The following is a 27,383-nucleotide window of genomic DNA, read 5'->3' on the forward strand; positions in this document are numbered from 1 at the left end:
GCATGTCTCACACTTCATACTTTATTATTTTCAGATTCGCGCATGTAGATGGATAGATGTCGAGGTACACATAGACTTCAAGTTTTTTTGATGGATTGGATTGGACTCTTCTATTGTTTTTACCTTTTTGAATTATAAATGTTGAATTTAATTTATAGATTTTTTTTTTCTGTTTTAATTGAATTGCAATGGTTTGATTATAAATTGTGATGCACCAAAGTTTTAGAGGTAGTTTTGAAAAGTCTTTTGCTGTGTTAAAAAAAAATCTCTTTAAATTTGAAAGATGAGGTGTTACAACATGAGTGTATCTGTAGCTTTGAGAGATAAGCCACGTAAGACAGAGCGATCATGGGACCCCAACTGGGATTTTGCCTACCTCCATCCCCGCATGGGTCTTGATTTTAACCTCTATCCCTGCCTCCATCCCAGTTTCATATCCTCCATTCCTGGTCCAAATGGGGCATGGTGAGGTGGGGCCCTATTTCCCCTCGGTCCACTGTCATCCCTAAAAAAATATCGAGAATGAGGCAAGGCGGGGCAAGGCAGGGATTAGAGATGGGGAGGGGGCGAGGCAGGACAGAGATTGAAAAAGCTTAAGTCCATCCCCACACGGGTTTTGATTTTAACCTCCATCCCCATTTCATGTCCTCCATTCCCGGTCCAAACAGGGCAAAGCAGAGCGGGGCCCCATTTTCCCCAGATCCACTGCCAAATAAAATGAATACTAGCAGCCTATGCCCTGGGCCGGCTTGGCCAATTTATAATCATAGGAAACACTTGGTGTCCTACGTTAATGGTCTCAGCATAATCCACATTCAGGTTTTTTCGAGTTAGGGAGAAGGTGTAGATAACTTGTAGCGTCACAACACATATTTTACAAGCTTCTAATGTATCCCGCCGCACATGAACTCAGACATCATAACCAAAATTGTGACTCCAACGTGAGATTCAAGTTAGAATCTTGATTCGGAACTGGATCCACATTTCAAAAACTAGATCCAGTGTCGGTTCCAGTAGACCACGATCTCTGATACATATTGACCTGTTTATACCCGATCCCTACCTCAAAAGCTAATGGCATTGTAGAAATGTTAGAAAAGAAGGAGGGCTATCTTACAGTTACAGAGATCCCTGGTACATCGTCCTGCTTTGGGTGCATTCACATCACCGCTATTTATAGTGCCCTGCCCACACCATCACAAACCCATGGGAGCTGAGATTGATTCCCAAACGCTCACCGCTATTTTCGCATGTTCTTGTTGGTTTTTTCCTATACAATAAGAATATCAGATAGATCCAGGAAGAGAAGGTTGGTGAGCTCCTGGATTTTAATTATACTTTTATTATTATTGGGTTCATATCCGGGTAAAAAATTCATAATAAGCTTATTAAAATATATAATATAAAATGATAAACAAATTAAGTCACGATGAAAAACGAAGTAATCATACCCATTATCCATGTCTGTCTAAGTTGTTCGCACATTGTCACCAAACAACAGACATTTAGAACACAAAATTTGAGTACTATCCAAATAAACGTTGAACTTGGTACAATTGTTATGGAACGAACGTTTTTTTTTTGTTCATTTCGTCCTAATCCTCCACAAGCCATCAAAACATACCCCAACTGCTCCGGTCTGTTCGTCCCTTTCTCTCCGTGTTCCTTTCTCCGATCTCGATGTCGATTCTTGAGTAATTTGCAAATCCCGATGGACATCGAGATGAAGGATCTGAGTCCCGGCATTCGGCCGTCGGAATCCGGCGAGGAATCTGCCTGCGACCGGCCGGGGAAAGACGAGCGGCCGCTGCTGAATCCCGCCGATAGCTCGGCAGATCTGAAGGAGCTCGAGAAGAAGTACGCGCCCTACGTCCGCCACGACGCCTACGGAACCATGGGAAGGGGCGAACTCCCCGCGCGGGACAAGCTCCTTCTGGCGCTTGCGCTAGTCACGCTCGTGCCTCTCCGGATCGTCCTCGGCGTCGCCATCCTCGTCGTCTACTACGTCATCTGCAGGCTCTTCACGCTCTTCTCCGCCCCAAATCGGGAGGACGAGCAGGAAGACTACGCGCACATGACCGGCTACAGGAGGGCCGTCATCGTGCACAGTGGCAGGTTCCTCTCGAGGGCGTTGCTCTTCGTCATGGGGGTCTACTGGATCGGCGAGACTTCAGTTGGTGCCGATAGTCCCTTGGACGGCGACCTCAGTGACGGTTCTTCGGCTTCAAAGGCGATCAACGAGGTGAGCTTTGATTTCTTGTTCATTGCTCAAAATTATATCATAAATTTGATTTTTTTTTTTTGCTTCTCTCACTGGTGCTTGATCTTGATCCTTGACGTTAGGAATCTTCGTAGTTTTAAACATCAGATTTCGTATACTTAAGATCTCTTGCTCTCACTACTCTGAGGGTAGTTTCGTTTATTCGTTCGTTTAAATCCCGACTGTGCAGACTGAGTGTAAAGATTGTTCTGGACGGCGGGGCGTGATTATATCTAACCATGTATCCTATCTCGATATTCTGTACCACATGTCGTCTTCCTTCCCAAGCTTTGTTGCAAAGGTAGGTCTCTCTGATCCAGTGGATATTGGGCATCGCTACTCTACTCTTTGCTTTTAGTTTCAAAGTTTATCATCTATGTGGTTTTGCTTTGTGCCTGTTCTGAACTGGTTGCTAAATGTCTTGCGGGTTATGCTGCCAAAAGAGATCCGTGGCCAGACTTCCCCTAGTTGGTCTTATAAGGTTAGTTCAGTTCATATCATCACTGTATCTGCTTTTTTCTTTAATTAGTTTATTCAGTCTTCCTCTTCTAGTCCATCTTCCTGAACATTGTTAATCACACGAGACTTTATGCACATTTTACATTGAAAGCTTGAGATGGCGTCCTTGTTGAAGTTTTAGTGTACAAGCTGAATTCCTGATATGGATTCTATTGCTGAACGTAACGGGCGTTTGGGTGCACCCAATTATCATGATAAATTTTGATAAGCTGGAATATTGCAATATTAAGCACCATGCAGTACCCCAACCCAGTCATTTTCTCTGGATAAGCGACTATATCCATACACCTGTTAGTATTGGCTGCTGCATTGTTAATAGAAACTGCTTACAGTGTTAAATCTATTGTAAAACATGCATCGCCAATTTATCACCATCAATTTTTGTGACTGTTATCACCAATTTTTGTCTGTTAGCACTCCTGATGTAACTGTTAGAGTGCCCTTTGATGATCATGGGGGAAACATTGTTATATTTTATAACAGGATTCAGATGTGCCACAATTTTGTGAATATATAATTTCTGCATATGCATCTCTTTTGTCCAGTATTTCTAAATTTCAGTTAGATATTTGAAAAATATTACATTTTCCGGAGGATCTCTGTGGAATTGGCTCTGTTAAAATGACTAGATCCTTCACTTCATGTATTTTGAAAATTTCCTTTTATTTCTGTATAAATTTGTTTTTCCTGTTTATCATTGTGTAGAACTTTTCAATGTTTGCATATGTTGCATCCTCAGGGATGCTGAAGAAAAAGAAATGTATCTGCAAAATGCAAGTCAGCCACATAAAGTCCTCTTTTATTGACCATCTGATATTTATTTGTTTTTTAGCGAGCTTCATTTTCATACACTTTTTGATAATTTTGTGTCCTCTGTTTTATACTAGGGATAACAATGGGTTATAGATGCTAGGAATATTTTCTGCATTTAGTTTGATTGTGTCGCAAAGTTTTTTTTTTCTTTTTTTGTCTCTGTTGCATTGTGAATGCATAGTGCTTAGTTAAATGGTTATCTGATAATGAACGGACCTGCTATTTTTTTTTCCACATAGTGCCTCCTGCTTGGACAATTTTATGTACTTTTTATATACTTTCCTATGTTTCCAGTCAAGCATGTTCCTCTTCTGCACCATTTCATAAGTATTCAAAAGAATCTTTCTTGAAAATGCTTTGAAGGATCTTAAATCAGCAGCTTGTACTTGTATTATGCAACATATCTGTGAAATGCTGTGAAAAAGTTCACTCGTTTATGATATGCAGTAAATGCCTCGGTTGTGTATACGTTCAGCGAGAGTCAAAATCATCAGATTTTAAGGGTGTCTCAGGTACTTTGGTCATTGCAGTAGTGTTGCCTTATTTGTCTATGACTGGAAAGTAGTTTGCATATTTCACGTGTCTTCAGATAAATGATCATATGACCCGAGATTTCTGTGCAGTATGTTCTGCATTATATGCTCTGCTCTTATTCCATGGTTTACTTTTTCTCATTTACATTTCATCAGTTTAAACTACTTATCTTTCCCTTGTGTGCCTACAGACAAGGAACATGAACTCTTATCACTGAGTGGAAAGATAGCAAGGAGGAACATGAGGAAAAACTTTCATTCTCTCATTTCTTTTCTATTATATTCAATTATTCCTCTCATATATGTATGCAAGTCTGTTGTCCGATGGAGATAATTCCAAACAAATGTGGAAATAAATGACAAAAATGCTAATCTTTCTGTAAGCAAATCAAGCCTTAACTTGACCACACCCAAATCTCACATGATCAAGAATGCTTTACATCCACGTTAGGTTAACTCTAGCACTCCTGCTCAAATTGGAACACGAATGAAGAGAACACCCTAGAAAAATCTAATATGGTGATGGAGATTGATGCAAGATATTAATGATCAAAGTCATCAACAACTTGACCAATGACAGGGGTAATGATGGAGAACTGGAACGAATAACATAGGTGATAGTAACTGGAAGTTACTTGGTCATAAGAGATTGTAAAGCAATGACATTGGTGGATCTATTGGAGAAACTGCATCATTCAACTGATAATGGCAAAAATGGTTTGTGGAACCTGCTCTAACACCATCTTAAGAAAAATAAACTGAATTCACTAAACAAGTTGAGAAAAGGAAAGTAGAGAAATAAGTATACAAGTTATTTTCCTAAAGGGTTTATGTCCACACGAAAACCTGACATCCTCTCTTTTCTATTTTATTCACATGTTCCTCTCACAAATTTATGTAATTTATGATTGTTCCAATCAAATGCGGGAAAAAAATCTCAACTAATTAGGATAAGATATGGATGAACCAAATAGTAATATTTCTATTATTCAAATTAATATCAAGATAATGTAACCATACTCAAATCTTGTGCAATCAAGAATAGATTACATCTGTACTGAATGCCCTCCAACAATGGCCCTGTCTTCCGTTAGAAGTTCCAGGTTGGCTTAGGATATGATTGTTAGTGGCTTTTATGCCTATATAGTGTAGTAATGAAACGGCTGCATTTATGAGTCTGCTCTGGGTTCATATTGAGACGAGGCTGCCAGAAATATGGAAGCACTGCCATTTTTTATTATGGTTTTGCGTACCCCTTTCTTACAATGGGAACATTTTGGATGCACAGTTGTTAGAGGCATTAGTTACTTTGAACTTGGATCATCTCAGCTGCATTTCTTGAATTTTGGGACCCCTGATACTGAATTCAGGTTCCATATTTTCAGATGTAGGGGCTCATAGAAAAATGGAATTAGACATATCTGAGTATATTATCCCTGTGTTTTCTAGCATGAATCCTAAAATTGTCATTGTATTAAATGTAGTTTTGCTCTGCAATCCTCCTTGCAGTTTTAACTATAGATGTTTAACCTATAGTTATTAACATCATGGGTTGTAGGACATGTTCTGCTGAGGACCAAAAGCCATGTGATACTGCAGTATGGAACACATGAAATAGGTCATGGAACAAATTGTGGGCTATGGGTAGAAAGCCAGTACCTAGGCCTGTTCAAGATTAGAATTTGACTGAATCAGCATGTTCATATTTTCTTTTACCACTTGTCCTGGTATATGCAGTTCACGTCTGAACCAAAAGATGTTGATCTTTTGTTTTCTTTCTTTCCCTTTGTTTTTGGCACCTTGGGGGTTGGTTGCTCGGTTCAGATTTCTCAATGTCAAGCATGTGTGACCATATGGTGCTCATATCAAGAATAAGTGCTTAGGATTGATGTGTTGAACGGTTATGACTTATGAACAGCTGAATCTACCAACTGATCCTTAGCTCTTCATTGCTATGAAGCATATATGATGATCCAGACTATTTCAGACTTAAAGATGGGGTTGGTGAACATGTCATGGTTCCCATGAAAGTTTAAGCTTGTCCCAATCTCATTAGTTCAATAAATGAGCCAAGCTTGAGCTGGGGTTGGTGAACATGTCATGGTTCCCATGAAAGTTTAAGCTTGTCCCAATCTCATTAGTTCAATAAATGAGCCAAGCTTGAGCCTGATTGGTTCGTTAAGAATTGGATAGGCTTCTTTAAGGTTTTAAGCAAAAAAAAATGATGTGCTTTCACGTACAATACATGTAACTCATTTGATCACAATAAATGTTCATGGTGCAGCATTCACTGTGTTCTCTTGCAAATGAGAGGTCATCTCTGCTACCATATAAAAAGAAAAAAAAAGCAGAAAAAGAAATCCCACTAGGCTCAAGCTTAGCTGAGCTCAAGCCTGGTGTTGCTTGTACCTGGCTGAGCTCAGACAGCTGCTGCGAGGGCTTAGCTTAGCATGTGTTCAGCAAACTCGAAGGCAATACTGGCGGAAGTTACTGTCAACTTGATCTCTCCTCAATCTCTGATTATATGCAGTTTCTGGAATTAGATGTCTCTGCTTGCATCTTGACAGAATGAATGCCAGACTCTTTTGTTTGAAAACTAACCTTTTTTCTTATCTGAGGTGTGGTTGCTTTATTAGGAGTGCCATGCACTCTTGTAGTGACAGTTAAATTTGGCAATACTTCCTGGTAGCAGTAATAATATATTATTTACAGTGAAGACATTGTTATTTAAAAAGATGTGAGAACTGCGAAATGTTCTCATCACTTTCGGTTAAATAGAGCCCGTGTCATTGATGCCACGAGTCAGGCACACTATGACACATGCCGCTATTATTTTAATATGTTTAATAGTTTTTTAAATGCTTTTTAATAATAATTCAATAAAAATACATTATATATATTAAAATATCAAAATAAGTTTTTATTGATTAAAAAATAAAAATGTTCTTACCCTATTTTTCAAATTATTTTCCAACTTGCATGCTTAAGTCACATGTCACATTCTACCCGTATCTTTGTGACGTAGAATCTCATTCTCCACAAGTTCTACCAGCTTTTACCTTGATGAATGATAACAGAAGTATCATCTATCTTGATAAAAATAAATGTACATATATATATATATATTTATGTACATATACATACATATATGTATATGTAATATAACTAGGATTAGATTTTTTAGGTTTGTTGCTTTTTGGTTTTGAACTAGTCAACATTTGTTGACTAGTCAACATAGGGAGTCGTTGGGCTCCCAACGACTTTATTTAGAGCTGTTGGGACCCCAACTCATTGTGTATAAACTATGTCACAGGGATTCGGCCAGACAGGTGCCACACCCGCGTCGACGAGACGCAACGCAGGTGCGGGTGCGGCACCTGGTGCGGTCAACCCGACCCTGGGCGTGGTCAACGCACCCAGAGTCGTTTTGGTCCATTTTTTGGATTTTTTTTTAAAAATTTGTTTTTTGCCCTATGAAATGGGTTGCGGAATTTAAAAAAAAATCTTGGAGGGGGGGGGGGGGCGCTGCCTCTCTATAACCCCCCACCAGGGGCGGCCCCCCGCCCGCTGACTGCGCAGCGGGACCCGCGGACCCCCCTTCTATATATATATATATATTATTTTTTATTTTGCCGCAGCCCCGCACCCAAGGTTTTTGAAAGTGCCGCACCCGCACCCGCACCCGCACCCATGTGACATAGTGTATAAATATGGGGCAAAGCCCCTCTTCAATGTATGCTTCTTGCATGGATTCCACTTTATTAAAATAATATTTTTTATACTTGTGAGTGTTCCTTGTGTGCCCATTGAGTGGGTTTTGTGTATTCTTTGTGAGTCCATTTTGGTGTTTTCGTGGATCTTATTGTAGCTCTTTTGTGTATCCACTTTGGTGACTTGGAGGTTCTGATTTTCTTACATGGTATCAAAGCTTGGTGATTAAACTGAAATTGTTTTTGGTATATAAAGAAGCGTGCCACTTCAAATTTGAAAGTGTTGAAGTTTTATTGCAATTCTTATTCAAGTGTGGTATGATCGTGATTATTTAAAAAAAATAGGTTGGTGGTGCTTTCGTGGAAAATGAGTGTTCGTGCTCTTGATCGGTGGCAGAGTGCTTTTGATTTCCACCCTTGCTCTTGTTCTATCATCTATACTTTCTCTCATTCTCTCTAGCCTTTTTTTTATCTTTACTCTTATAAAATGGATGACAATGAAAATGTCACCATAAAACCTATATCAGAGTGATTCAAATTTCAAACTATGTAACATGGGCTTCAATTATGAAACACCTCATACGAGAAAAGGGTTGTGGGGATTAGTGGATGGGGTCGATCCGGAACCCAAAGTAATCTTTACCAAAGCAGAAGGTGAGAAAGAGGTACCTCTTACAGCGGTTGAGAAAAATAAAACAATAATCACTTATAAGAAGAAGTGAAAGGATTGGAGAATGGGACATGTCAAGATTATGTCTTGGCTCATTAATAGTGTCGACATTAAGAAGTGTTCAAGTCTTGCTAAATTCGAACATGCAAACAATGCATGAGATTATCTTAAGAGAATGTATGCTCTTAAGGATATTGCACATGTGTGCAACTTGTAAGATAAGATACAAAATATGGTTTAATGAGACAAAAGCATTAGAGAATACTATAATGGTTTGTATGAATTATGGGAGGAGTTGACTCTTCTTGAACCAAAGTGGCATTGTCCGAAAGACATAGAACTCCACCAAAATCAAATAGACGTGAATCACTTTTACCAATTTATTAATGAGTTGATATTGGAGTTTGAATTTACCAAATCCGCTCTACTTTGTCGAGGAAAAGTTCCTTAAATAGAAGACACTATAGAAGAATTAAGTATGGAGGAGAATAAACTTAAAAAGCGTATATCTAAGAGTGATGATGACTCGGGTCTAGCCGTATCTAGACCAGAAAACTATATTCGTACCTATGTCACATGGGTGTGGGTGCGGCACTTTCAAAAAACCTGCGTGCGGGGGTGTGACAAAAATATAAAAAATTATATATATATATATATATATATATATATATATATAAAGTCAAAAAGTTGGACATAAATGACCCTGAGTGTGTTGACTGCACCCAGGGTCAAGTTGATCGCATCGGGTGCGGGTGCGGCACCTATTTGGAGAATCCTTGTGACATATAGGGCAAAAAAATTTCTTGGCAATTTTTTTTAAGTTCGAAAATTGGACCAAAATGACCCTGGGTGCGTTGACCGCACCCAGGGTCGGGTTGACCACACCCAATGCCGCACCCGCACCCACGTCACATCTTATCGACGGGGGTGCGACACCCTGGTAGCCGAATCCCTGTGATATAGGTTCGTACCTACAAATCACCATACTATGGAAGGCCAAATGATGAGAAGCAAGACAATGAGTATGAAAGAAAGAAAGTTATTTGCTACTATTGTCATGAATCGGGACATGTGAAAACATATTGTCCTAAATTGAAGAAACCATATGAGAAAAAGGTTACCTTTGTTGGACCTCCACAAGAGTCAAGTGATCTATCTATTGGAAACATATCCTTGACACAATTAGTGGAGGCTTTTCAACTTTTACTCAAAGGAGCATCCTCATCCACTGGAGTCGCGGTCTCTTCCTTCGGTTTCTCCGATCTCGGTAAATCTCTTTGGCTTCTTGACTCAGGTGCCTCTTTTTATGTGACAAAAAATGGTGATATGTTATCCGAATGTCATAATTTAAGTGGGTCAAATGTTTTCACTGCTGATGAAACATCTTTTGAGATAAATGGAATATGAAATTTTGAAAACATTTCTCAAAATCCAAAAGGATTTTGTATTAAAAAAATTAGATATATTCCTAAATTAAACTTAAACATTTTATCTGTTTCTCAATTATCTGACCATGAATGCAATGTTTCCTTCTCCTCTCGTGGTTGTCGAGTGTAGGATCGCTAGTCAGGGAAGTTGATTGGGGAAGGCCATAGAGAAGGAAGCTTGTACTGCATGATTTTTTTGGAAATACCGAAGAATACATTTTGTTGCAGTGTTCATAAATTAGATTTGGATCTATAGCATAAGAGACTTGGCCATCTTAGTATATCCAAGATTTAGTTTTTTCCTAAGATGATTTTTTTTGTAATTTTGAAAATTTTATATGTGGAAATTGTATTGGTAAAATGAAGAGATTACCATTTCAAGAAATAACCTTTGTTTCTTCCCTACCACTTGGGGACCAACATCTGGTATATCAAAAGGTGGTTACAAGTCTGAAGTTTTTTCACATTTTCAAATATTTTACAATTTAGTCAAAAACCAATTCAAGAATGATATTTATATCTTTCGCACTAATTCAAGGGGAGAGTTTTTATCAAAAGAATTTAAAGATTACCTAGACCTATACAGTATCATACATAAAAAATCTTGTTCTTATACCCCTCAAAAAAATGATTTAGTTGAAATGAAGCATAGACATATTATAGAAACAACAAGAACTTTGCTTATTATAAACCACATGCCTAAAGTTTTTTGGGCTGAAACCACATTAACTACAGTTTATCTTATTAAAAGAATGCTATCTTCTTCTTGGGCTAAAACCACATTAACTACAGTTTATCTTATTAAAAGAATGCTATTTTCTTTTTTGAAAAACGTATCTTCTATTGAAAAACTTTTTAAACAAGTCCCAAATTACTCTAGATTGAGAGTTTTTGGATGTAAGTGTTTTGTTTTTACTGACAAAAATGATAAATTATCTATTCATGCTATTCCTTGTGTCCTTTAGGATATACAAATAATAAAAAAGGTTACAGATATTTTGATTTTAAAACTAAGAAGCTATACGTTTCAAGGAATGTATCCTTTTTAGAAAAAAAAAGTTTTTTTGAAATTGAGAAAATTAAGGAAATAAATAAGTATTCTTTTCTGTTGGATTTAATTCCAACGATTGGTGTTTGTGATATTGATGAAGATCAGAAAGTTAAAAGTAATATGATGAGTGAAGAACAATCTCATAAGGATTAAGAGTCTATCAAATATTCCAGGCATGGTAATTCTGAACATCCATGTGCTCTTGAAAAATATATCAACGATGAAAAGCAGGTAGAAATACAAACTAGAAGGTCATCTAGAGTATAAAAAAATCCTGAAAAATTTGTGTCCTATGAGTCATTTTCACCTAAGTATCAAGCCTATATTGCATTAATACATTCCTATATAGAACCTTCTATCTTTGCTAAAGCAAAGAAACATCCTGAGTGACTAGAAGCTATGGGAGTAGAAGTAGATGCCTTAGAAAAGGTGACTACTTGGACTGTCCAAATCATTCCCTCAAAAAAGAAATCTATAGGTTGTCGATAGGTATATAAGGTTAAAATCAAGAGTGATGAAACTCTTGAAAGGTACACAGCCAGATTAGTTGCCAAGGGACATTCCCAAGAGTATAGAATAGATTACGAAGAACCTTTGCTCGAGTTGCTAGAATGACCACAGTTAGGACCTCAATAGCCCTTGCCTCTGTAAAAAAATGACCTATATACCAAATGAATGTTAAGAATGCATTTCTCAGTGGTAAATTGATTAAATAAGTCTATGTGGAGTCCTCACCCGGTATAGTTATTCCTAAAAGAAAGACTCTTCGTTTAGATAAGACTCTGTATGACCTTAAACAAGATCCAAAGACTTGGTATGACAGGTTTAATCAAGTTATAGTTGATGTTGGATTTCAATCTTGCTTAACTGTCACAACTTTGTTTGTTAAGATTTTTGATGCAGGTATTCTTCTTCTTCTTCTTTATGTAGACGATATGATAATCACAGGAGGTGATAAATAGGAAGTTGAAAACGTTAAAAGACTTCTCAAATCACATTTTAAATGACTGATTTTGGGTTTTTAAAATATTTTCTTGGTATAAAAGTTGCTTATTCCTCTCGAGGTTATTTACTGACTCAATCTAAATTTGCTTTAGACATTGTTGCCAGGTCAGGTATTTCAGATGATAAGAAGGTTGACACTCCTGAAGTTGTAAATGTGATATTGCGCATGCGGTTCACACAACGAGCTTGTTTCAACATGCTCCCACCATTGTTCTGTAAAATTGTCTTCAATGGGACGATACTCATACAAGCACAAAATCCTCACAAGAGATGCACACAAAGGCACTCAAAGAACACTTGAACTAATATGCACAAAGGCATAAAGCAATACGAACATGCACAAAGGCATGAAATGCCATACTATATTAAGAATAAGAAAAAGCTTGAGCTCACAAGCTTGAAGAATTACAAGGGGGAACACCCCTATTTATATACATCAAAAGCAGCCACACGGGGGGCTCCCAAAGGAGTCGTTGGGAGCCCCCAACGACTCTATTGGGCCCCCCTAGGTGGTGCAAACCAAGGAAAAAAATAAAATAAAAAAGAAGAAAAAGAAAAAGAATAAAAAGTACAAACATATTCCAAATGGAATATGCGTAAAATGAGAAATTATAGAAATACCCTTTTTTGGGTATTTGGAAAATAAATAAATAAATAAATAAATAAATAAATAAATAAATATATATATATATATATACATACATACAACAAGATTTAAGGATTACATTTTAACACCCCCCTCAAACCTACAGTGTGATGACCGCAAGTTTGCCAAGAAGGAAGTGAAATCTTGGTGAACAAAGTGCCTTAGTAAAGAAGTCGGCCAGTTGGTACTCAGACGTTACATACGGGAGATCAATAACCTTCTTCAATTATTCTTCTCTGACATAGTGGCAGTCCATCTCGATATGCTTCGTGCGCTCATGAAAAGTATGATTCTTGGCAATATATATTGCACTTTTATTGTCGCAGCATAACTTTGTTGGCTCTTTAATACAAACACCCATATCTTCTGGAAGACGCCGAATCCATACAATTTCCATGGTTGTGGATGTCATGGCTCTATATTAAGTTTCAGTGGAGGACAAAGAAACTTTATGTCGCTTTTTACACTTCCAAGAGATCAATGATTCTCCTAAAAAGACAAAGAAACCGGTGGTATAGTAATGATTATTAGGGTCACCTCCCCAATCAGAGTTAGTATAGGCAATTAAATTTAATTCTGAAGATGATGACAAAAATACTCACTTATTTGCAGTTTCCTTTAAGTATTTGATGATGTGAAGAACTACACTCATGTGAACCGATGTAGGAGCATGTTGGAACTGACTGGCAATGTGAGTTGCATGTGATATATCGGGCCTGGTGATGCTAAGATACATTAGTGAGTCTACCAGTTGCTTGTAAGGAGTAGTATCGGTCAGAGGAATCCCGTCATCAATCTTCATTTTTGAGCCCACTATTTCAGGAGTTTCACAAATTTTGTCATATGAGATTCCTAATCTGTCAATAATCTCACAAACAAGTTTAGTTTGAGATAAGAAATAACCACGTTGAGAGTAAGCAACCTCAATCCCCAAGAAATATGTCAGAAAACCTAAGTCTGACATTTCAAATTTCGAAGTCAATACGGATTTAATGTTTTTGACTCCTTTGACATCATCACCTGTTATTAACATATCATCAACATATAACAATAATATAACAATTCCTGCATCGGATTTTCCGGTAAATAGTGTAATATCTGTATAACATGAATAAAAATATTTTTCTAACATTACATTGTTAAATCTGTCATACCAGGCTTTGAGAACCTGTTTTAATCCATAAAGAGTTTTTCGAAGACGAAAAACTTTATCTTTAAGAATTTTCATACCTGGAGGAGCATCCATATAAACTTCTTCATTAAGGTCACCATTCAAAAAAGCATTTTTGACATCTATTTGAAAAACATTCCATTTTTTAATAGATGCAATAGTGATAAGACATCTGACTGTAACCATCCGTGCTACAGGTGCAAATGTCTCTTCTTACTCAATTCCATATTCTTGACCATCCCTTTCGCGACTAAGCGAGCTTTATACCTCTCAAGAGATCCATCGATCTTAGTCTTAACTTTAAACACTCAACGACAACCTATAGTTTTCTTTCCAAATGAGAGAGTTTGAAATTCCCATGTGTTAGCTTTCCTAAGAGCTTTGAGTTCATTTTTCATAGCTTCTTGCCATTCTATGCATTTTTTGGCTTCCTCAAAATTCCTTGGTTCAAAGTAAGAATGAATGACACTAAGACAAACTTTATACTTAGGTGAACAAGATTCAAAAGAGACAAACCTTGTTGGTGGCTTTCTATTTCTTTTAGATCGTCTGGGATCATGTGAGGGAATAGAATCACTATATTGCTCAATTGCACTCCTAAAAGTACTTCTATCTCTGCGCGAATAGGTTATAGGATCATTTGATGTCCTATCTTCTTGAACACTAGGTGAGTTGAAGTTATTAATGTCTACTTCATTATCACTATCATGGTTTGATGATATTTCATCTCTAGACATATCATCATTACTAGATAATAGGTCAAATAAAAAAGAGTAGTCAACATTTTTGTGGTGAGAATCATTTTTTTCAAAGCCACTCTCATTTTCCAAAAACGTCACATTTCTTGAAGCAGATAACTTATCATTTTTAAAATTGTAACAGCGAAATCCTTTTTGAGTCTCGGAATATCCAAGAAAGACACAGGGAATAGCTTTAGGTGATTGTTTGTCATTCTTATATGTAAGAACAAAGCATTTGCAACAAAAAATTCGTAACCTGTTATAATTAGATTTTCTTTTATGTAGTGTTTCAAAAGGAGAGATTTTACCCAAATTTCTAGATGGTAAACGATTGATATGGTAGACAGACGCAAAAGCCGCTTTGGCCCAATTTTTTTTTGGAATATTTTGAGATATAAGAAGAGTTTGAGTGGTTTCAATGATATGCCTATGTTTTCTTTCAGCCAACCCATTTTGTTGAGGGGTCTTAGGGCATGACCTTTGATTAACAATACCACTATCTTCAAGATACTTGTTGAATTCATTTGAGAGATACTCTCCTTCGGAATTCAGTTCTAAATATCTTTAATTCACTATTAAATTGATTTTTAATCATCACATGATATGATTTAAAGCATGAAAAAACTTCATGCTTATGTTTAAGAAAATATATCTAAGAATACCTAGAAAAATCACATAATAGGCAAACCCTCTTTTTGAAACATCTGTCGGTCCCCAACCATCCGAATGAACAATTTCGAAAGGTTTAGAAGTAAACATAGATCTTTGTTCAAAAGGCATACTTCTCATTTTTTCAAGAATACAGTCATTACAAGAGAATGTATCTTTACAAAGATTTTTAGCAAAATTCAAATAAGATAACTTGGTGATATTAGGATGACCAAGTCTTTTGTGCCAAACATTTATATCTTTATATTGGACAACATTACAAAAAGAATTTTTAGGAACTTGAAGAGAGTCCATATAGTATAAGTCTCCCTCCCTAGAGCCTTCCCCAATCAATTTTCCGGACCGGCGATCCTGTAATAAACATTTATCAGAGGAAAATTTAATATCACATCCATGGTCTGAGAGTTGAGAAACGGAGAAAAGAGTCAAGTTTAATTTTGGTATAAATCTAATTTTGGGGATGAAGAAGCTTTGAGTTTCAAAATTCTCAATACCTTTAATTTTAAGAGAAGTCCCATCTGCAGTAGAAACAAATGATGGAATTTTTTTTTTGAATATCCGGAAAGAGAATACATGTTTGGGAACATGTAAAAAGACGCACCCGAATCCAAAAGCCAAGATGTTTTACCTGGAGGAGAAAAGGTGGATATAGCGGCTCCCGAGATGGCTCCCTTGAGGAGAGGTTGAAGTGCCTCCACAATTTGATTTAGTGAAAGGGATCCACTTGAAGAAGTCTCCTCCTTTTGCGACTGAGAAGTGGTGGCCATGGCTAATAACTTCTTCTACTTGGGACAAATAGGTTTGATATGCCCCGGTTCTTTGAAAAAATGGCAAACAATTTTGCTATAATCTTTTTTTCTACCTTGTCCACCATTTCCGCCTTGATTTTGATTTTTAAAATGATGGGGACGATAAACTCTTAAATTGTTTCCGGGCCTAGACACTGCATTGACCCCATCATTCTCTTCGAAATTGGATGAAACTGTAAGTACTTTTGACCCTTGCTTATATCCATACGAGTTTCTTCCCCACTTAATTCGATGAGAACATCCTCAAGAGAAGGGGGAGTGAAAGAAGATAAGAGAGAAGACCTTATTTGCTCAAACTCGGGCCTTAGCCCATTCAAAAAATTGAAGAATCGAACTTCTTCTAATTGTTTGTGGCGAAGTTCAATCGCCTCTCCACTCCATTTTGGTTCGAGTATAGCAAGCTTGTCCCAAATGGAAGAAAGTTCGGCAAAATATTTCCTAATGGTCATTTTGCCTTCAAGAAGAGTTAGCGCTTTCTTTTGAAGATAATATTTATGGGACAAGTCTCTTGAAGTATACATTTTCTCAAGATACTCTCATGCTTGATAGACCTTTTTGAGTTTGATAATATTCCCGTTGATTTTTGGTCTCAACGGAAGAAAAAATCCAAGACAATATTTTGAAAATTTTCATTTCCCATTCATCATGTTTTGAATATTCTTCAAGGGCTTTGGTTCTTTCCTCCCCTTCAAGGATCTTAATTTCACATTTCTCCATCAAGGTGATTTTGGGTTCCGGTTCCAGAATTGTGCCTTGCACATAACTCCAAAGACCTTTCTCTTTCATGTGAGCCTCCATGTTTTCGGCCCAAACGTGATAGTTGAAGCCATTGAGTTTAAATCCAAGAGAGAAATGAGACTCTTTTTCACCCATTAGAGAGGAAAGAAGGAAGAAAAAATACGTACTGCGCTAAGACTTATAAGTATTGTCGTAGAGCCCTTCTAAAATATTGAAGAAAGAGAAGAAACCACTCTAAACTTCAAGAAGCCAAAAGCACGTTTTTCGAGGCACTCAAAAAACAAATAATCACACGATCTTCAATCTTTAACCAAGCTTTGATACTATGTAAAATTGTCTTCAATGAGACGATACTCATACACGCACAAAATCCTCACAAGAGGTGCACAAAGGCACTCAAATAACACTTGAACTAATATGCACAAAGGCATAAAGCAATACGAACATGCACAAAGGCATGAAATGCCACAATACATTAGAAATAAGAAAAAGCTTGAGCTCACAAGCTTGAAGAATTACAAGGGGGAACACCCCTATTTATGTACATCAAAAGAAGCCACAAGGGGGGCTCCCAAAGGAGTCGTTGGGAGCCCCCAACGATCACATTTGTGACCGTTGGGGACCTCAATGACTCTATTGGCCCCCCTAGGTGGCGCAAACTAAGGAAAAAAAATAAAATAAAAAAGAAGAAAAAGAAAAAGAAAAAGAAAAAGAATGAAAATAAAAAGTACAAACATATTCCAAATGGAATATGCATAAAATGAGAAATTACATAAATACCCTTTTTTTGGGTATTTGGAATATATATATATATATATATATACATATAACAAGATTTAAGGATTACATTTTAACATGCTCACATTAGAGTTGTTTTGCGTATTATTAGATATATCAAAACTTCTATTTTTCGAGGACTTTTCTTATTTGCTTCTTCCTCCTTAGATTTAATTACTTATACTGATGTTGACTGAGCGAGTGATTTAAATAACCGATACTCAACCACTGTTTTTTTTTGTGTTTTTAGGTGAATCGTTGATTTCATGGAGGTATAAGAAGTAGTAGAAAGTTTTTCTTTTCAACTAAAGCAGAATATCGAGCCATGACGAATTATAACTACTATGAAGGTGGTTTGGCTAAGAAAACTGCTGGCTTTTATGGCCGTTCAAAGTAAAGGAGCATCACGACTATGCTGTAACAATAAAAGTTTCATCTACATTGTCAGCAACCGAATCTTTCACGAACAAAACAAACACATTGAGATGAACTGCCACTATGTTCGAGAGGAATTTCTACATGGCACTATTGATCTTCTCTACATTACTTCATAATATCAACCGGTGAATTTCTTCACCAAACCTCTCGTTGCTCCTAGATTTTACTTTCTCTTGGACAAACTTTCAGTTATCTAACCGTAAGTTTGAAGGGAAGTGTAAAAATAAATGTATTTATATATATATTTATATGTAATATAACTAGAGTGTATCTAAGTTTAGATTTTTTTAGTTTGTTGCTTTTTTGTTTTGAACTAGTCAACGTAGGGAGTCGTTGGGACCCCAACGACTCTCTATGAGTCCTCTCCTCATTGTGTATAAATATGGGGCAAAGCCCCTCTTCAATGTATGCTTTTTGCATGGATTCCACTTGAATAAAACAATATTTTTTATACTTGTGAGTGTTCCTTGTGTGTCCATTAAGTGGGTTCTATGTATGAGCCTATTTATAGTTCTTTGTGAGTTCATCTTGGTGTTTTTGTGGATCTTATTGTAGCTCTTTTGTGTATCCACTTTGGTGACTTGGAGGTTCGGATTTTCCTACGTATCCATCCAGGCCTTGTCCATCATGAGATCAACTAGCGGATATTTGGTTTTATATTCACTTACCTTGTTTGTTTCAATTTTGGTATGATTTGCAATCTTTAAATGCCCTCTTGCAGGTGTTGTCACTGAAAGAATCCAGGCAGCGCAACAAAATGAACTTGCTCCAGTGATGATGCTTTTTCCAGGTTCTTGTGAAATCTTGCAAATGAAAACTGGCATATTTCTTCTGTTCTTGTTGGTGTATGTAATGATACACTTATTAATATGAAATGATCATATAAAGTGAACATTTTGATAAGAACTGCTGAATTATGGTGTAATTGTCCAAGTATGGTGAGCATATGCTCTCATAATCTCCCTTGTTTTGTTGAGGAAATTTTGTACTTTAGCACAATGTTTATAGTGGAATTTAATGAAATTTAAACCATATGCATAACATGGAACATTTTTGTGCGTCCTGCTATTGATAAATGCTTATGGAATCTGCATTTAAAGCACGTCTTTAATTTTATATAATAGCTTGAGAAGCTGGAAAACTATATGGTGTGCGGGTATGTAGGGTATGACATGTAAATTTCTAGTATGGGTAGGTGGTATGGCTATTAATGTCTATGTATGTAATTTTTTTTTTCTGTTTATTACTCAGAGAATCTGCATCCGGTTCAGAGACCTGGTGATGCTGGTCTTAGCCTGCCGTACCTACAGTCACCGTCCCAGCAGCGTAAAACTCCGTGGGCACCCGCTCGACCCCCAGGGAGCCTCCTACTTCCCTTGGTGGAAGGGGTTCATTTACCTTGGGAGTTGGGACATGTATTGGATCAGTCAATTTAAATATTTAAATATACCATCAATGTCCCATGGTCAAGAAGATGAGTCTTTGCATCTGTACTAATGAATCATGATAAACCCGTCTAACTGGTTCAATCTACCTGAAAATGCACGAATAGGTGAAATTCTACTCATTAATGCAGTACACATCCACATTATAGATTTATTTTATCCTCTATATATTCATCTTGTCAGTACAGGATTCAGTGAAATGCATTTTCCAACAGAAAGCTTCTTGCACCTTATTAACAACACTCCGTCCTTGTCCATGGTTAGTTTTGTTACGTCATCTAGCACCTCAGAGATTGCTTTATGATCCTCATGTTTTCAAGTCCAGAAACTTCTGTGTCATCATATGGCAGGAGAATGCGTTATAATCCATGATGGCTGAAGATTCACTTACTCTGGAAGAAGAGATGGAATGGAAACTATTTTAGTGTCTTCTAATAACTGCACTTTTGCTTGGGGCCAGGAGCTAACTCGTCTTTATGGTGATAAATATTTGTAGTTGAACCTCCTAACACATAGGTTGACTATTGCAGATAACCACTTCTTATGCAGCCATAGCTATTTCACATTTGGAGAATGGGGATCTTCAAGATGACTCTTTCTAATGAATGACTACCATGCCATGAGGAGCATAAGCATTGTGATCACACTCTGTCACAGGGACACACTATTTTGGTGGTGTGTCCCCCATAACATGAGAAGACACTTACACTGACATGTATGGTCAATATTTCAATATTATTTTATATTTTTAATGTTATAAGTATTATTTCAATAAAAAAGTCATTTTTAATATTAAAATATAAAAAAAACAGTGTTTTGTGATTAAAAAAATTATGTCCTCGTCCTATTTTTCAAAAAAAATCCGAACTTGTGAGTCGAATCCGCATTACGCCTCTTGTCTTTGTGACATAGATCACACTTTGAATACAATTTAACTATATGAGTTTGAAAGTCAAACTTTTTCATTCCATACGTACATCATAATTAATATGAACTTTGTAATTAAAAAAGAAAAATTAAAAGAGGACATGTATTTAAATATGATTTTTCAATCTATAATGGGTTAAAATCAAACAAATAAAAATATTGTTTTTTCCTAAAGCTGTCATTTTTCTTGTGCTAAGATGCAGATACTTCAATGTCCTAGATCCTGTGAAATTCGTAGCAATGAACCAACTATAATTTGAAAGGAACTATTTAAATTATATTGTTCTTTAAGTTCTGTGCAGGATGGAGAAACAGACCTTTTCCTTTATGATATTTGGTGTTCCATGGATGGTAAAAATAGAGGCTTAGATGGTTTTTGTTTTTATATTTTGTTGATTTCATAATTTAATGTCACAAACAGTGGGCCTTATTCTAGGAAACTATATTGTAATTTGAATTAAATTCTTGAAGTTGCTTATGAAGGTCAGATTTATGTTCTTGGAGTCATTGTTTCCTATAATGGTTTGACTTTTTTTTTTTTTACAGAGGGAACAACAACGAATGGTGATTATCTTCTGCCCTTCAAAACAGGTGCTTTCTTGCCAAAGGCTCCAATCCTCCCTGTCATTCTAAGATATCCTTATGAAAGATTTAGTCCAGCGTGGGAAAGCATATCTGGGGTTAGATTTCTTGAGCTGTTTCTTTTCATTTGCATCATCAATTGTAGCATTAGGAAGTTATGATAGATGGAAAATGCTATCTTTTTGAGGAAACCTTTTTATTAAGACTGCTGCTTATGGTTTTCTTGTCCTTTATTTTTAAGCTGCGTAAAAGTACTTTCTCATTGGACCTGCTGTTGGACTAATTAAATGTAATTGAGGGTTTTCGCTAAGAGGCCATTTCCGTGGATAGTGATCAGTAATTCTGTTTTGCAGTTTGACAGACTTCTGGATTGAGAAGGGTCATTTATTTGTTCTGTATCTATTGGGATGAAATTGACTTTATTATTTAGGATTAGAAGTTTTGTGTTTGTGTAAAGCTACAATGGAATGATTATTTTTCATATATGCATGTTTAATGAGTGTCAATAAATTGTTCATGAATGAGAAGTGAAAATGATTGGTAGTGACCCTCTTTCATTTTCAAATTCCTAAACACTATTTAGTATATAATGGGATCATTTAGACAGGTTTTAGAAGTTCTCAACTTTGGTTATATAGAGGGTAGGCTGATTCAACTTTTTCAATTATTGGCCTCTTTTATCGCTTTCCTAATGTTCTGGATACATATGATATGGAATATTATTAACGTCTGCTTGGGTGAGGCAGGGCTACCGTTTGAATTTGTGGGCATTCAGAAAAGTGTGTTTATCGGTATTCGATTTTGCCTTCCTTTCTGGGTTTCTTAAATTAAGTTATTGGCTAAATTCATGGAGCACTTGATCCAAATGCTTTGATTATTAATGATCATATCATTGCATCTAGTAGCATGTATAGGAATGTGCAGCCAGTCTTTTAAATTAGCTGGTGATTTTAGCATCAGTGATGCAAGTTATGCAATCAATTTTAGGTGTACTCAGAAAAAGTTGCACTAAGATTTTCTCTGTTGCAGTTTGGACGACAACCTTATGACGACTATAAATTTTTTTATGATGAATGTGTAACACAACTTGATGTAGCATTCACCTGAAACTAGCCTAGGCATTTCACTTTAAGCAAAATCTTGTTTCCATATTCACGTTTTCTTTACTTCCAGTAGCATTGGTGGAAGCAATTTGTCTTGGCTGGGCACAAACATGAATGCCTGGATCTAGTATCTTCTTACTTTCAGATCTGAGTGGAACTTCCTCTGTTGCAGTTTGGACGACAACCTTATGATTATAAATTTTTTTATGATGAATGTGTAGCACAATATGATGTAGCTGTTAAAAATATATATGTTTTTACTTTTATTTTAGACATTGCCCACCAGGGGTATTTGTCATTTCACACATGTAATAGGGACTGTCCACTAGGGACAGTTTAGTCTTTTTTATTGTTTTTATTTTTGTGTCCTTTTTGTTTGTTGTAAGTCACCATGGTCTTAATGACCATAGAGTCTATGGGCTAACAGGAGCTCCCAACGACTCTTGGGAGATCCCCAAGGCCATAGGTCTTTGTATAAATAAAGGGCTTTCCCCCTTTGTATTAATGCTTTCTCAAGCATTTTCTCATTCAATAATACTTATATTTTTTATGTTGTGGCTCTCTAGTGGCTTGTGTTTGTGCGACTCCTTGTGGACTTGTATTTTGCCCATAAGTGGCATTTTGTATTATTTTAGTGCTCTTGTAGAACCTTGTGGCACTCTTTTATATTCCATCTTGTTTCATTACATGGTATCAGAGCTAGGGACCCTTGAAGCATATTGTTCGTGATTGATCAAGGGACCCAGTGCTTGTGGTGTCTAAGGACGTGTTTGTGATCTCCCACCTATTCTTCTCTTCTCTTTCCTTCTATCACCTTCTCTATGGATCATGATTCAAAGATTGAACTTGCTTTCAAGCTTAATGGGGGCAACTACATGATATGGTCCGCCGCAATGGAGAACCACCTTAAGGAGAAAAAATTGTAGGGATACGTAATGAATACCACTCTTAAACTCCAACTCATGCTCACCAAGCTTGAGGGAGACATCCATAAGCCTTCTGAAGGAGATGAAAGAACAAAATCTATTTATGACTATCAAATGAAAGTTGAAGATTGGGGGAGCAACCATGCCAAATATATCAAGATTTGTGCCAATATTGCCAAGTTTAGAAAGGCAAATAGGGCATGACTATTTATGAAAGACATGTATACTCAAAGGGATCTTGTAAGACAAAATTAGAACTACAAAAAAAGGGGATATGAGTGTTAGGGATTTTTTAGTGCCTTCTCCCTTTTATGAGATGAGTTGGCACTTTTGGAACCTAAGTGGGTGGCTTCCGAAGATGTGGAACTTAGGCAAGAACAAATGGAGAAAGTGCACTGCTTTCAATTTTTGCATAAGTTGTGTTTCAAATACTAACACGATCATCTATTTTACATAGGACTACTCCCTTGCTTATAGAGGAAGTCCTTGCTCAAGTTTGCCGAGAAGAAACTCGTCTTGGCATGATGAGAGGGAGTGATGATGTGTTGGCCATCTCTAGGCCTAGTAATAGTGTCAAGATATATAGGCCTCCTCACTTTGGGAGGCAATACCACAATGAAGGCTCTTATCAATACAACAATGAAGGCTCTAAAAAAATTATTTCACTTTTGTAATGAGCCGAGGCGTATCAAACCATTGTGTCCCAAACTCAAAAACAAAATTGCTTCCGTTGAAGAGTCCATACTGAAGAAAAGGGAGGAAGTTAGCAAGGATGAAGGTGAAAGCTCAATAAGCCTAAATCAACTAACTATGACACTCCAACAACTTTTAACTATAACTTTATTCTCACTTCCAGGTACACATTCTTGGGTTCTTGACTCGGGTGCCTATTTTCATATGACCCATCATGAGAAGGCTTTATCCAACATATTCACTAACTCAAAACTATCTTGTGTGTCTACCGCCGATGGTACTTCTTTAAAAATTCAAAGTATTGGAACTTTATCCCCTAACAATTCGCAAAAATTTTTTGTCCCAAAAGTTAGAGTTCCAATTTTTTTTTTCAGTTTCTCAAATCTTCGATCATGGATGTGAAATATCCTTCTCATCTAAGGATTGTTTCGTGCAGGATCTCCGGTTCGAAAAGCGGATTGGGCACGACCATATGAGAGAAAATCTCTACTTCATGGATTCTTTACTCCTTCCTCCTAAAGCCTTTTGTAACTATGTTCAAGAAAAATATATTATTACTTGGCATAGAAGACTTGGACATTCAAGCTATTCTAAGATGCATGTTTTTTCCTTTTGGGAAAAATTTTGGTAATGAAAAAGATATTGTTTACAAAGAATATATTCTTGGAAAAATGAAATCAATAACACTTTTATCTCCAAGAGACCTTTTGAGTTAGTGCATTCGGATATATGGGGTCCCTCAGTTATATCCAAAGCAGGTTATTCCTATAATGTAACATTTATTAATGATTATACGAGATATGTTTGGATCTACTTCTCAACTTTAAATCAAATGTTATTCCTATTATGTGACATTTATTGATGATTATACAAGATATGTTTGGATCTACTTCTCAACTTTAATTCAAATGTGTTTTCTTACTTTAAAGAGTTTTACAAGATTGTTCAAAATCAATTTCAAAGCAATATTTCTACGCTTAAGTCCGATTCTGGGGGAGAATATCTATCCAATGATTTTTAAAGCTATTTAAAATAAAATGGAATTTGTCATAAAAAATCTTGTCCTTGACCCCCCAACAAAATGGACTAGCGAAAAGAAAACATAAACATATTATGGGAACTGTTAGGACTTTGTTTATTTATAATGATATTCCAAAAAACTTTTGGGCCGAGGCCGTTGTTACCTCCACCTATTTAATAAATAGGATGCCATCATACTCATTACAAAATACCTCCCCTTATGAAAAACTATTTCAAATATCACCATACTTTAAATGATTATGGATTTTTAGTTATAAATGCTATTTTCTTTCACACAAAAGAGATAAACTATCTCCAAAGGCCATTAAATGTATTTTCAATGGATATAGAGAAAATAAAAAGTGTTATAGATGTTTTGATTTTAAAAACAACAAGCTTTATATTTCTAAGGATGTGACCTTCTTAGAAAATGAAAATGGATTTGATAAAAATAATAATTTCTATTTGATTTATTGTAGAGAAAATGATTATTCTAGTAATGATAATAAAATGTTTCCTAGTAATGATAATGATCAAACTAATGATAAGAATGGCGAATCATCATTAAATATTGAAAATGATAGTGATATCGTTGAAGTACCCTCTAAAGAGATTTAAGTTTACACCCTTCGAGATCAAAGTCACCCTCCTAATTTCCTAGAAAAATATTCACATGATTCTCTTTAGAAAAAACTTCTCTTAGGAGATCTAGTTGTGTCTCTATCCCACCTAATAGGTTTGTATCCTACGAATTTCTATCACCCAGAGGAGATCTAGTTGTGTCTCTATCCCACCGATTTCTTCACCAAGCGGGTAAACGGGTTGGCGGGGCGGGTTCGGGTAGACGGGTTGACCCGCCCGCCTAACCTGTTTATTAAACGGGTTAGCCGGGTTGGCATACCCCTAACACGAACCCGACCCGTTTAATAAACGGGTTAGGCGGGTCGACCCGTTTACGACACGAACCCGTTTAAGCCAAACCCGAACCCGGCTAAGAAGCGGGTTGGCGGGTCGTGTCAGATTTTGCCACCCCTACCTATAAGTAGGATGACTAGTGTTAGGATCCTTATAGTTGTAGCCTCTATAAAAAAATGACCCATATATCAACTTGATGTTAAGAATGCATTTTTAAACAGAGAATTAAACGAATAAGTTTACGTGGTTCTTCTGCCGAGATTCGATATTGGAAAAGGTAAAATATTAACACTGAGAAATGCCTTGTATGGGCCTGGTATAATAAGTTTAGTAATGTAATTACTTATTTAGGCTTTCACTCTTGTTATACTGACATTGCTCTCTTTTTTAAAAGTACATGTACAAATGTTGTTAGCCTTCTGCTTTACGTAGATAACATGATCATAACTGAGAATGACATACAAGGAGTTAGGGATGTGAAATCTATATTAAAAGAGAATTTTGATATGTCTGACTTGGGTTTTCTGAGATATTTTTTAGGTATTCAAGTTGCATACTCTCTTAGAGGGAATATTTTGTCTCCGATGAAGCTTGTTGTTGATATATATGCTAGGTCTGAGATATCTGATGAGAAGAAAGTGGCGACTCCAGAGGTGGTCAATGCGAAGTTAAAACTTGAAGACGAGACTCTTCTTTAAGATCCCACATCTTATAGACAACTTATTGGGTCTCTCACTTATCAATCACGAGACCCGATATAGCCCATGCCGTTCACTCTGTCAGCCAGTTCCATCATGCTACAACTACTTTTCACATGAGTGTTGTCTTAAGAATCGTCAGATATATCAAGAACTCTATAAATAAAGGGCTTTTCTTATCCTCGTCTTCGTCTTTAGATTTGCTTGTTTATGCTGATGCAAATTGGGAAGGGAATCCCAATGTAGACTCAACCACTGATTTCTATGTTTTTATAGGAGACTCGTTAATTTCATAGAGATGCAAGAAGCAACAAAAAGTTTTCCTATTTACTGAAGTTGAGTATAGAGCAATAGCCACGACAACCATGGAGCTTGTTTGGTTTAGAAATCTCCTTAAAGATATAGATATTGTCATCTCTAAACCTTTGAAGATGTGCTGAGACAACAAAAGTATAATCTAAGATTCTAAATTGCAAGCAACCACACCTTCTACGAGCGCACCAAACATATAGAGATGGACTGACACTATGTTCGTGAGGAATTCTTGAGAGAAACTGTTGAGTTGCCGTATGTCACTTCCGAAATTTCAACTTGCAAACTTCTTTACCAAAGCTCTTCTTGCACCTCGCTTTTTGTTCCTTCTCAACAAACTTTTGGTGATCATTCCGTAAGTTTGAGGTGGGTATATATATATATATATTAGACATTGCCCACCAGGGGTATTTTTATCATTTTACACATGTAATAGGGACTGTCTACTAGGAACAGTTTAGTCTTTTTTATTGTTTTTATTTTTGTGTCCTTTTTGTTTGTTGTAAGGGCACTATGGTCTTAATGACCATAGAATCATTGGGCTAGCTCCCAACGGCTATAAATATAGCCTTTGGGACTTGGGAGCTCCCAACAACTCTTGGGAGCTCCCCAAGGCCATATGTCTTTGTATAAATAGAGGGCTTTCCCCCTCCTTTCTATTAATGCCTTCTCGAACATTTTCTCATTCAATAATACTTGTATTTTTTATGTTGTGGCCCTCTAGTGGCTTGTGTTTGTGCGATTCCTTGTGGACTTGTATTTTGCCCATAAGTGGCATTTTCTATT

General features: G+C 36.6%; 1 protein-coding gene across 4 annotated transcripts in view; it reads left to right on the forward strand.

The window, feature by feature from the left end:
- Nucleotides 1–1,569: 1,569 nt before the first annotated feature.
- LOC149838956 (Phospholipid/glycerol acyltransferase family protein) overlaps nt 1,570–27,383 on the forward strand; it is a 31,577-nt gene continuing 5,763 nt past the window's right edge. For 2 of the 4 annotated variants that reach the window (XM_090006894.1, XM_090006893.1), the window contains exons 1-6: nt 1,570–2,242; nt 2,451–2,561; nt 2,704–2,741; nt 4,040–4,104; nt 18,698–18,766; nt 20,895–21,028. In XM_090006894.1, the coding sequence (XP_089863020.1) occupies nt 1,712–2,242; nt 2,451–2,561; nt 2,704–2,741; nt 4,040–4,104; nt 18,698–18,766; nt 20,895–21,028 (948 nt within the window). In that variant the 5' untranslated portion in view covers nt 1,570–1,711. Of the gene's footprint in view, nt 2,243–2,450; nt 2,562–2,703; nt 2,742–4,039; nt 4,105–18,697; nt 18,767–19,227; nt 19,442–20,894; nt 21,029–27,383 lie in introns of those variants that run through there. The other 2 variants (XM_090006896.1, XM_090006895.1) reach the window with 2 other exon arrangements.

Source organism: Nuphar pumila, chromosome 5 (assembly GCF_984573655.1).
Source record: "Nuphar pumila chromosome 5, dmNupPumi1.hap1.1, whole genome shotgun sequence".
Lineage (NCBI taxonomy): Eukaryota > Viridiplantae > Streptophyta > Magnoliopsida > Nymphaeales > Nymphaeaceae > Nuphar > Nuphar pumila.